A 12,032-nucleotide genomic window follows, 5' to 3' on the forward strand; every position below is an offset into this window, starting at 1 on the left:
GCAGCAGATCTGGAAGCGAAGCTGTGCCACCCATCCGCACGCTGGTGGGGCAGCGGGGGAAAGCAGGATCTGGCATGCGCCCACCCTTTGGCATTGCTGCCCCACATCATCCTGTGTGTGCCTCTGGGCTGTGTGCAGGACGATGTGAGGTTGCAGCAGGGAGGGGGTGGCCGTGCGCCACAGCTCACCTTCCCCCACCGCTGCTCCACCAGCGCGAGCATGGGCGGCACAGCTTTGCTTCCAGATCTGCTGCCAGCTAGGCTTGGCAATGCAGGGATCATTGCCACTGCCTCCTACTTCCTTGTGTGGTTGGTCAGTCAAGGGGCTCGGAGCAGCAGGAGGAGCAGCACCCGCTGCTCCTGTCAGAGCTACCAGGTAAGGGTTCCTTTTTGGCCATCCCAGGGCAGTCTGCCCATGCCAATGGGGCTGCACTGCGGGAGATGGCGGCTGATTCTCCCCTGCCGGCTGCCCCCCCCAGCCCCTGCCCGGTGCCCCTTCTATGCAATCCTATGTGACCGCAGTGTGGATGAGAGGCTTAGCTGGCGGGGGCATGGCTTTCCTCCGTGGAAGCGTCCTGCCCTCCTGCCCCCCCTAGCCAGACCCTCGCCCTCCCCCAGCCGGGACTTGATGACCCCCACCCTCCTGCCTCAACCCCAGCTGACCCCGGAGCAGCCCAGCCCGACCAAGACGGAAGGAAGGCAAGGCAGAGAACCAGTTGTTAAATGATTTGAAACCCACCCCTGGTTGCTTCCAAAGGCTGCTCATTCACTCTCCCACCAAAACTCTTTATAGGTTCCCTCACCCTGCCCAGTTCTCGCAGCTGTTCCTGGACTCCACATGCATGGAGAAGGGAGGAGTCCGGCCCTGCGTCCTTCTGTCTGTGGCAATGGCGTGCGTGCCCACAGGGACGGCTCTGCGTGCTGCCTGTGGCACGCGTGCCGTAGGTTCGCCACCACGGTGCTAGGGGATATTATTTATTTATAAAATTTAAATATTGGCCACTGCTCTAGTGACTCCATACAATTTACAATAATACCTCCATAAAGTCACATTAAAACTTAACCGATAAAAAATGCAAAATAAGCTGAAGCAGTAATAATAATAATAATAATAATAATAATAATAATAATAATAATAATAATAATAATAATAATAAGAAGAAGAAGAAGAAGAAGAAGAAGAAGAAGAAGAAGAAGAAGAAGAAGAAGAAGAAGAAGAAGTTGTTATTGTTGGAAGGGACCTTGGAGGTCATCTAATCCAACCCCCTGCTCAGGCAGGAAAGCCTATACCATTTCAGACAAATGGCTGTCCAGTCTCTTCTTAAAAACTTCCAGTGTTGGAGCATTCACAGCTTCTGGAGGCAGGTTGTTCCACTGATTAATTGTTATAACTGTCAGAAAATTTCTCCTTAGTTCTAGGTTGCTTCTCTCCTTGGTTAGTTTCCATCCGTTGCTTCTTGTCCTGCCTTCAGATGCTTTGGAGAATAGCTTGTAACATTCAAAGAGTTAAAAAAAAGTTTTGAGTCTGAAGTATGGAAAAGTTTTTTCTCAATTCCAGTAGATCATACTATACTATTGATCTTCTCTTAGAGCAGGGGTCGGCAACCTAAAATGGTGAAAGAGCCACTTGGACCCGTTTCCCTCAGAAAAAAAAAACTGGGAGCTGCAAAATGTGCGTGTGCACGTGCGCAGGCGCACGCACGTAACGGGACTTGGTTGAAGAGTGGAGCCTAAGGCAACACATGCACCGGCCCTGCCCGCGTCCAGCTCTGATATGGACGGCTCTGCCATCCTGGCTTCTCCTCCCCTCAGAAAAGACTGCTCTCCCCCCTTTGCTGAAGCAGCAAGCGGGAGGGGGGCTTGCCTTGGGCACGGCAGGCCTGCTGGAGGCTGAGGCCCCCAAAGGTGCAGACCAGGCTATCTTCCATAGTGGCGGGAAGGCGACCGCAGGAGCAACAGCCTGCTCATCTCCCCCGGCGGTGGCGGCGGCAACTGCGGAGCCATCTGGTGGTGTTTACACGGCCCTCCACGTGATTGAGATAGGCAGCGCTGCCCCGCTCCGCTCCACCCCCGTATCCCCGGAGCAGAATTGGGGCCACGCCAAAGAGCCGGATGAAAGTGGTGCCTACCCCTCCGAGGACAGCGCTTTGGAGGAAGGCCGGAGCGCGGCACCCTTGCCAGAGAACTAGTCAGCCCCACTAACTAACATGTGAACACCACGCTAAGAACGGCCCTGCCATAACTAAGCTCAATCGGACAGGAAAGTTCCAATCCGATGGAGGCTCCTGCAAAGTCAGCTCTGTCATTGGGATCACGCAGTTTAGTGGGCTTCGCGCCCCTCCAAGCTATTAATTCAGAACTAGGCAGCGCTTGGCTTGCAATCGGTTGCACAAAACAGGTGGATAGGATTGCAGCCAAAGATAGTAGGATGTTAGAGCCGCCAAATCTGGTCTCCACCCGGGTGGGCGGGCGAGCAAAACCCCAAAACCTTTTGCGTTCCTTTGAAAAGAGAAGATGCCGGTGGCGCATGGCCGGGGGGGGAAGACAGCTCCAGAGGGAGGCAGCCATGCAGCCAGCAACGGAAGACCTACTGGTTGGTGTGGGAGGCTCCAGCGTTGCCGGTGAGCAAGGCCTGGTGTCCGCAGCCCAGTTCCGCACCCCGACAACCAGCTGGACCGGCTTTCACTGCTTTGCAAACGAACGCAAAAGGTTTCGGGGTTTTGCTCGCCACTTAGTTCGTGCTACCCAGCGTCTGCCTGCTTGCAGGCCTCCGTGCTCCTTCCCCGAAGCATGCAATTGCTCAGAGCCTGTCCCAAAATGTGCTGCTTCCCTGGCAGGAGCCGAGTTTGCAAGCCTCATTGGCAAGCCGGGAAAACCGAAGGTCCGGAGGGTTCCCTCCTGCTGCGGAGCTGCAGTGCCTGGCCCTGGGGGGAGGGGGGGAGGGGGTATCCGGGGCCTAAAAAGTCCTCCACGACAGGCTCGATGCCGGCCCTCTTTCCCCGTCCGCAGGAGAAGGGGAGGCGCAGGCTCTCCACCTGAGCGGGCAGGCGAGCAAAACCCCGAAACTTTTTGCGTTCATTTGCAAAGAAGCAGCAAAAGCCGGTCCAGCTGGTCGTCGGGGTGCGGAACTGGGCTGCGGATGCCTGCCCAACCGGCTGGAGAGCCTGCGCTTCCCCTTCTCCTGCGGCCAGGGAAAGAGGGACGGACTGGGACCGCCGGCTTCTGGCTGCCTCCCTCCGGAGCTGTCTTCCCCCCCAGCCATGCGCCACCGGCGTCTTCTCTTTGCAAAGGAACGAAAAAGATTTTGCTCGCCCGCCCGCCCGGGTGGAGACCAGAGTTGGCGGCTCTAACGTCCTACTATCAGCCGCAGGAAAAGGGGAGGCGCAGGCTCTCCACCTGGTTGGGCAGGCGTCCGCAGCCCAGTTCCGCACCCCGGCAGGCGTCCGCAGCCCAGTTCCGCAACCAGGCAGCGAACAGGCGCGGCTGCCCGGGCTGAGGAAGGCGCCACTGATGGGGCCGGGTGGTGGAGAGCCCCGCGGCAGCGGCGGCAAGGGGAGGACGGCAAAGGGCCGCGGCTGCCCGGGCTGAGGTGGGGCCGGGCGGCAAAGGGGCGCAGCTGCCTGGGCCGATGAAGGCGCCACCGATGGGGCCGGGTGGTGGAGAGCCCCGTGGCAGCAGCAGCAATGGGAGGACGGCAAAGGGCCGCGGCTGCCCGGGCCAAGGTGGGGCCGGGCGGCGAAGGGGTGCGGCTGCCCGGGCAGAGGAAGGCGCCACCGATGGGGCCGAGTGGTGGAGAGCCCCGCGGCAGTGGCGGCAAGGGGAGGACGGCAAAGGGCCGTGGCAGTCTGGGCCGAGGTGGGGCCGGGCAGCGATGGGGCGCAGCTGCCCAGGCCGAGGAAGGCGCCACCGATGGGGCCGAGGTGGGGCTGGGCGGCGGAGAGTCTCATGGCAGCGGCAGCAGCGGGAGGACAGCCAAGAGGCGCCACGCAGAAGGTGGGGAAAGGGCTGGGCAGGCGCCGCAGGGGAATCTCTCGACTCATGAGATGGCCGAAAGGCGTGGGCGGAGTCGGGAAGCTACCGAGACCCAAGGCGACCCCCCTCCAACTGAGGCAGAAGCGGCAGCAGAGCAGGGCGAGGGGAGACCCACCAGGCAGGGAAGAGGCATCCCGAGACTGGCTCCTTACCCTGGTTCTGCCGCCTTTCCAGCAATCCTTCTGGCTCTTCCTCCGCTGCCACCACGTGCAGTCCAAAGAAGGAAAGAGGTTTGTGGGCAGTCCCACAAACCAAAGAAGTTCAACCAATCAATTCAAACTTCGTGAGAAGTTTGAATTGATTGGTTGAATTTTTTTAGTCCTTCTTTTTTTTCCCCGGACTGCACATGGTGGCTGAGGACAGGGAGCCGCAGGAGATGGCTGAAAGAGCCGCATGCGGCTCCGGAGCCGCAGGTTGCCGACCCGTGTCTTAGAGAAAGCATAAATAGTTGTTAATGCTAAACACTTCTGTGGCAGGACCCATAATCATGCTGACTGTTGCAAACTTACTTAATTTGGTTCAAAAGGCAAGCAGCAAGCTGTGCAATTGTATCAGCCTGGGATAATGTGGGATCTCAAAGGAGCCATATACAACATCTAAGTTGCCACATTCTGAGGCAGCTGAAAATTTCCAATCTGAAAGACTGCAAGCTTTAAGTAAGAACTGTTGGCTAAAGATCATATTGCAATAGTTCAGCCTTAGTATTGCCTGCAAATAAGTCACTAAAGTCAGGTCCATCTCCTTTAGGTAGGGGTGAACTTAACTCTGTCAGTACTTGACACATGTCATTTTCCCATCAATGTCATGTAGATATCCATTCATCTAGATTAGAAGGACACTTTGGTAACTGTACCCAGAACATGTCCACCTAACAAAATCTAATCCCTCAGATCAATAACATCTTGACAGGTTTCAATTTATTCTTCCAAATTCAGGTCTTCCACATTCACCCCTAAAGCTAATAACCTGGAAATATCAAATCCCAAGCTCCAAAAAAAGAGATTTACAACTGAGTGTCATCAGAATATTGGGCAGTAATTTTAAAGGTGCAAACAATCTTTCCAGTGACTTTATATTGATATTAAAGCAAAAAGGCAAAAAGAAATCAGAATCAGTATTTTTATTGCATTCAATGAGCAGACTAGCAAGTTGAAATATTACTAAATGCACAATAATTCCCAAGATGTCAAATAAAAAGTCCTACTATTACATACTTGTAACACAAAGAAAATGGATCAATCAGATTGCAAGTCCAACTCACCACCCCATGAATGAATAGCAGTGCCTTATGTGTCTCACAGTATAATATTTCCATCTGAATGATTTTGTCTATCTACTAGGCAGGAATGGATGAAGACAAATAACATTATAGTTACTCAAACTGCAGTCCCACCTTGGCTAAATTCAGAATATTGGACCCTGGCTGATAGTTGGTAACATCACCACCTCTTTTAGGTCAGCAGGAGATTTCTGTTTTGAAGAATCTTTAGGACAAAATACTGAGAGGAACTTGCAAGGATAAGGATAAGGATCTAGTATAAAAACAATGATGTGAATAAATCCAATAATCTTACCTACTTAATCAAGGAATTTGCAAAGAAACAGATTCAGAGACATATTAGAAGACACTGCAAAAGCACAATAATCTATAACAAAAAAGCTGTATTTTATGTACTACTTTTACACAACAAAACCAAATTTTAGAACTCTGAATATATCAGAAAGAAAAGTAATGTTAATTTCTTGGGCATTAATAAAAAATCTTTAATGCTGTAATATTTCCTAAAAATTATCATTCATTCTTTATTTCATAACATAGTGTTATTACGTGATATTGCAAAAGTATAGACTCAACCCCCTCAATTGTTTTTGCTTGGAAATGTATAATATAAAAAACAACATTCCTTTGGAACTTCATAATTATGTTGCAGGAATCTGTGGGAGTCCAAATTCATCCACCAGTACCCCATCCTGTGAGAATGAAGATACATAATTTATGATTAACTGTTGCTTTGTCCCCAAACTATGAAAATTCATTTTAAATGGAGATTAATATTGCAATAATCTTACTTAGATCAAGAATAATCTGCTCTAGCAAACAGTGGAGTATTATGTCCACATATGTCAAGCTTTGATCACTCATCAAAAGATCTTATAAAAATTAAATATTTAACTGTGATATGATTGTTTTACGAAGTTAATTGAACAAGATGTTTAGTAAATTAACAATACAAATAGGTATGTTATAAGCCCAAATCCTATATGAGGATAACCAAAAAAAAAAAAAAAGTTCAGCTGACTTTCATATGAAAAAGGAAGTAATCAATTCATGACCTGGGAATTATTCCTGCAAATATTGTAGGGATGCTTAAAATATTTCAATCCTCACATGATTATCAAATGTGTTTTAAGCTGGAGTGAAATACATGTGTTTGGAGAATTCTGTTATGAAGGTAGAGCAAATCATATTCTGACCCCAAACAAGACCAAACCTGATCATTAAGAACTGTAATGGGGCTGTGACTGAAAAAAGTACCCAATCACAAATTACAAAATGCTTCCAGTCTAACTAATATAGCATCACAAATAAGGTGATGGGGCAGTTGAACAAAGCAGATACGCCTATGCTGACAACTACAGGGCTATCAGCCTGCCTGGTAAGTTACTTGTTTTTAAAAATTGCTACAATGTAAGCTTTGTTTTTACTGACAAACATACAAGGAATGTGTGTGTATGTATGCACATTTATTTGTATAGTAAAGTTATGTTTTATTTTCAAATTTAGAAACTGCTCATCTTTCTCACAGAAGAATTTCATACATAACTGTTGCTTAATGCTGCTGAAGTTGTGTGAATGCAAGATTACATTATTATATAATTATGTGTGTTTGTGTGTTTAAATAGTATAAAAATTTTATGCTTTGGCTGCTTATGCACTCTATGGATGCACTTGTGAGCTTGTGCAGGCGGCCCCTCTTCTCTACCTGCACGTGGCCACGGTGGACAGGCAGGCAGATGCCGCAGCAATCAGGCGAGCAAAGCTCAAGTGGCCCCACATGGACCCCCCCACATGGACCCTGATTGTGCCGCTTAGCTGGTCAATCTCTTGGTGCAGCTGATCGAGCATCTTGCTGTTTTATTATAGCAGGGGCTACATGCCTTGGGGGTGTTTGTGGCAGGGGGGCATCGGCCAGACTAGGGACACTGGGCACAAAGGGCCAGCCTCCTCTTGTCCCACGCATGGCCAGTGCAGCAGGTAGCTCAGTGGCGGGAAGCCCAAGTCATACAAGTGCTGCCACAGCCCTGGGAGCATCACAGGGAAGCGGAGCAGGCACCGCTTGAGCCTCACTCACCCCCACCACCGATGTCCCTTGAGGTGGATGGCCCCCGAGCTGGAGTAGAGCCTGCAGTTCTTACAGCAGCAACCCAGCAAGATACTCTGGCAGCTGCACCAGGAGATCTCTCTTCTGAAGCAATGCAACCAGGGTGCATGCAGGGGGGGCAAGGGGAGGCACTCAAACATCACTTACCTGACCACCGCAATATCCATATCACCAAGGAGACTGGCCACACATCTGCCTGCCTGCCCAAAGGCCAAGGTTCTAATCATGACAGGGTCTTGTTTTTCCTTTTCAGGGCCTCCCAAGTAGGATGTGGGCCAGTGAATGTTGGCAAGGCTGGAGCTGGGATGTGGCTACAAATGTAGCCTGACCACAGGGGGAGCAACCGTTGCTGAGCTGCTGCCACTGCTGCTGCTGGAGGGGCTGTGACGTGGTCCCTCACTGAATCGCCTGAAACAACGGGGTGAGGAAGGAGTTCTGGCGGACCATTGCAGGGGAAGCCTGCTGGCAGAGGGCCCATCAAGCATAAATGCCAGTGGTGGGTCGGCTGCAGTGAAGGGCCCATGGAAAAGTGGGTGCGGAAATGTGGCCAGTGTCAATTGTCCCATTCCAACATGACATAGGACTGTATAATTTCTTCCAAGAATAATTGCTCATCTCATATACTCCCACAGGGAAGAATGCTTCAGGTTTCTTCTTTTTCTTGCCATCTTATAGGACCAAGGCAGCATGCTTTTTCTGTGGTTGCACCGTTCTCTAGAACAATTTTTGGCAGGCCCCAACACTTCTTGCCTTTAGGCAACCATGAAGACCTGGGTTTTCCCACAGATATTAACAACCCTTTTAACTGTTCTATTATGTTGCTTACTCACTGTTTTATATGTTATATGTATTTAGTGTACCTAGTGGATTCTGTTTTGTTATTGTTCATTTTTTGCACAGTACATCACCCAGAATTGTTTGAATTGGACAGCTTTACAAATCTAAAAATTAAAAAATAGATAATGTATTACATGTAGTACCTTATACTATGTCATACATGAATTTATTTGTTATATTTTAAATGATTTATAGATTAGAATTATGTGAACTTCATCACTTTGCCTTAGTCAATAAACTATTGTTATACCAATTGTTATATTTGATATGAATTTAAGAAAACAAACCCTATTCAAGTGTTTGTAACCCCTTAATCTACTATGCATAAATTCTCAAATTATCACAGCAATAAAAGATCAATAATGAAATTAAAATAAAAATAAATACTTCCAATATGCCTATTGTTTGTTGCTTAAAGGATGGGCAATTTCAAAAAAACCAATATGTTTTGGTGAATATTGCTCTCTAAATTCTATTGACTACTATGTGCTATGTGATAGTGGAGGTGAGAGAGTGAACAGTAACTCACTTTATTTTTCACTTCAGTTGGCATTCCCTCTGGAATTGATGGAACAGTTGCAGCTTCATCAAGATAGGAGCTGTCTTCATCAGCTAGAAGTTCATCACCCAGTGCTTCTAGTTCTAAAATTACGTTGAGGACAGAAAATGTCTAATAAATGAGTGAAATTTAGAGATGAGTGAGGTTGACTTAAATTCAAACAGTACAGCAATTAAAAGCCCTAGCATTTCTGGAAAGCTAATATACTGTATTTAGAATAGAACAGAGCTGGAAGGGACCTTGGAGGTCTTCTAGTACAGTCCCCTGCTCGAGCAGAAGAACCTATACCATTTCCGACAAGCGACTGTCTAGCCTCTTCTTAAAAATCTCCAGTGATGGAGCGCCCACGATTTCTGAAGGCAAACTGTTCCACTGGTTAATTGTCCTCACTTAATTCCAGTTTGCTTCTCTCTTTGGTCAGTTTCCAACCATTGTTTCTTGTCTTGCCCTCCGGTGCTTTAGAGAATAGTTTGATGCCCTCTTCTTTGTGGCAGCCCCTCAAATACTGGAATACTGCTATCATGTCACCCCTGTTTATATATTTGTTTATATTTATATATGGCTTTTACAAAAAATACTTCCTTTTTGCAGACAAGCATTTAAATGAAACAATATTCTGTAGTTTGGTTATCTAACTTCAAGATGTAGCAGGAGATCCACAGTGAAACAGAAGGCTGAATGCAAAATACAGTAATACTTTTTTGGTCTTTTCTTTGTTTCTTTTCATTTGCTTGTTGGCAAATGGCTATAATAAATTGAAACTGAAGGGAATGCAAATTTTTTTATATTTGCTGCATTATTGACTTCCATATAAAATTATATTTACACTTTCTGCCATTTGCTTATAATCAAGACAATAATGTATAAACAGAAATTAAATTATCTATACTGAACTCACCAAGCTCTGGCTATACAACTATACCAATGTTTAATGGTAACTCACCTGCCTCCAAGTCATCTTCATCTATCTCTGGAGTTCCATAACTACGACCTAATGCTTCCTGAATTTCACCAGCATCTTCCATCATATCTTCCAACTGGTCTTGCAGGTCCTAGATTATAAAATATACACCCATCACAGTCGGGGAGGACTGTGGTGTTCTGTCTTTCACAATGACAGAAATAACTTATTTGCCTGAAATTAACAAAGCCTTTCTGCATTCTCTTTTAATTCATGTAATTGGTGAATATTTCATATTTGTACTGACATAAGATATACTTCTGTTGGATTTGAGCTATACTATACCATGACTTAACCATTGTTTATTGAATATGAGAACCAAACTATAGACTAGATTTCTTGAAATCAGAGAAAGTAAACTATGATTTCATGTTCCACTGATTTAATACTTTAAGTCTGGATCCAGCTGTTCTCATTCTTTTCATGCTTTAAAAATATAGCATACTGGAAAAGTTGTTTAACTGAAACTGGCAACTCATAAAAGTTATTCACTCTCATCTCAACCTACTTGAGAGGGTTGTTGTGGAAAAACTAGAGGAGGGAGTGCTATGTATATTACCTTGAAGTGCTAATATAAGGTGGAATATAAATCGAATAAATAAAGGCAGATTAACTTATCTACCAAACTGTATTTTACACACACACACACACACACACACACACACACACACACACACACACACACACACTCTATGTGTGTATTACTATTTATTTGTTGCATAGATGTTTGAATTGGATTTGGCATTTTTATCTATTTATCGAGTCCTTTTCAAGTACCTGGGATAGGCAAATGTTGATATTTTATGGTATTAGAGGTATCATCACAGGATGTAAGCTGTTCAGAGCAAAGCTGCCTTTTGCAATTGATTGACGACGAATTTGTCAATGCTAATGAATTTATCAATAATAACTAATACATTTATGAAGTTGTTATTATTATTATGGTTCATCGCAAAGTCAGCCAGTTGTTTAGATTGAATTTGACATTTTTGTCCACCTATCAAGTCCTTCCCAAAGACTGGATAGGCAGATGTGGATGTTTGATGGTGTTACAGATATCTTTGCAGGAGTAAGCTGTTGCAAGTAAAGCTGTTTTTTGCAAATGACTGATGGTGAATTTGTCAATGTTGATAATGTTCAAGTGGTGCTCCAGTTGTTTTGGGATTGCACCAAAAGTGCCTATGACTATTGGTACCAACTTTACTTTTGTTTGCCACAGTCAATTTATTTCTATTTGTGGGTCTTCCTATTTTGTTATTTTCTCCAGTTGTTTCTCTTCCCTTCTGCTATCTCCAAGTACTATCAAATTCACTATACATACTTTTTTGTCTTTCTTATCGACAATTGTTAAGTATGGAGTTTTATGTGGCAGGTGCTTTCTGTTGAATTCTAAAGTCTCTGAGTACTTTAGCTTCTTCATTTTCTATACATTTATTTCATGGTCCCACCAGTTCTTGCTTCCAAGCAAATGATATTTCTTGCAGATCTTCCAATATATCATTGTTGCTACTTTGTCATGCGGTTGTTTGTAGTCAGTCTATGCAAACTTCTTGCAGCAGGTAATCAGATGACCCACTGTTTCTTCAGCTTCTTTGCAGAAGTGGCATTTGGTGTCTATTGCTGTCTTCTCAATTAGGCTTTATGTGCATTTGTTCTTTTTTTAATAATATTTTATTAGTTTTCTAATTTTAAATTAAACATTTAAAAAGCAACGTGGTGACTGGGTAATCAATAATTCAATAACATATATAAATCTTTAGCACAAATTCCAAGTTACAACATCAGATATTTCGTCTCTTTTTCCCTTAATATCTATTATCTCATATTGAGCTAATATAGTTCTTATTGTTATCAACTAAGTAAAATCATCTTTGTTACATTTATCAATAATTTTTAGCTTATACATATCTTAATTGTGTTTGCATTCAATCCTTATCTAGAGTCTCAACATCTTTTTTACATCGCGGTGACCAAAACTGGATGCAGTATTCCAAGTGTGGCCTTACCAAGGCATTGTAAAGTGGTATTAACACTTCATGTGATCTTGATTTTATCCCTCTGCTAATGCAGCCTAGCACTGTGTTGGCCTTTTTGGCAGCTGCAGCACACTGCTGGCTCATATTTAGGTGATTGTCCACTAGGACTCCGAGGTCCCTCTCACAGTTACTACTATTGAGCAAGGTACCCCCTATACTATACCTGTGCATTTGGTTTTTCTTGCCTAAATGTAGAACCTTGCTTTTTTCACCATTGAATTTCAT

General features: G+C 45.5%; 1 protein-coding gene across 1 annotated transcript in view; it reads right to left on the bottom strand.

The window, feature by feature from the left end:
- Positions 1-5,136: 5,136 nt before the first annotated feature.
- CHMP5 (charged multivesicular body protein 5) overlaps positions 5,137-12,032 on the bottom strand; it is an 87,783-nt gene continuing 80,887 nt past the window's right edge. Inside the window, exons 6-8 of the mRNA XM_015818180.1 lie at positions 9,754-9,862; positions 8,781-8,893; positions 5,137-6,002 (exon numbers count right to left, since the gene is read on the bottom strand). Coding sequence (XP_015673666.1) covers positions 5,952-6,002; positions 8,781-8,893; positions 9,754-9,862 — 273 coding nt within the window. The 3' untranslated portion in view covers positions 5,137-5,951. The remainder of the gene's footprint in view (positions 6,003-8,780; positions 8,894-9,753; positions 9,863-12,032) is intronic.

This window comes from Protobothrops mucrosquamatus, unplaced genomic scaffold (genome assembly GCF_001527695.2).
Source record: "Protobothrops mucrosquamatus isolate PMUCROS unplaced genomic scaffold, P.Mucros_1.0 scaffold_134, whole genome shotgun sequence".
Lineage (NCBI taxonomy): Eukaryota > Metazoa > Chordata > Lepidosauria > Squamata > Viperidae > Protobothrops > Protobothrops mucrosquamatus.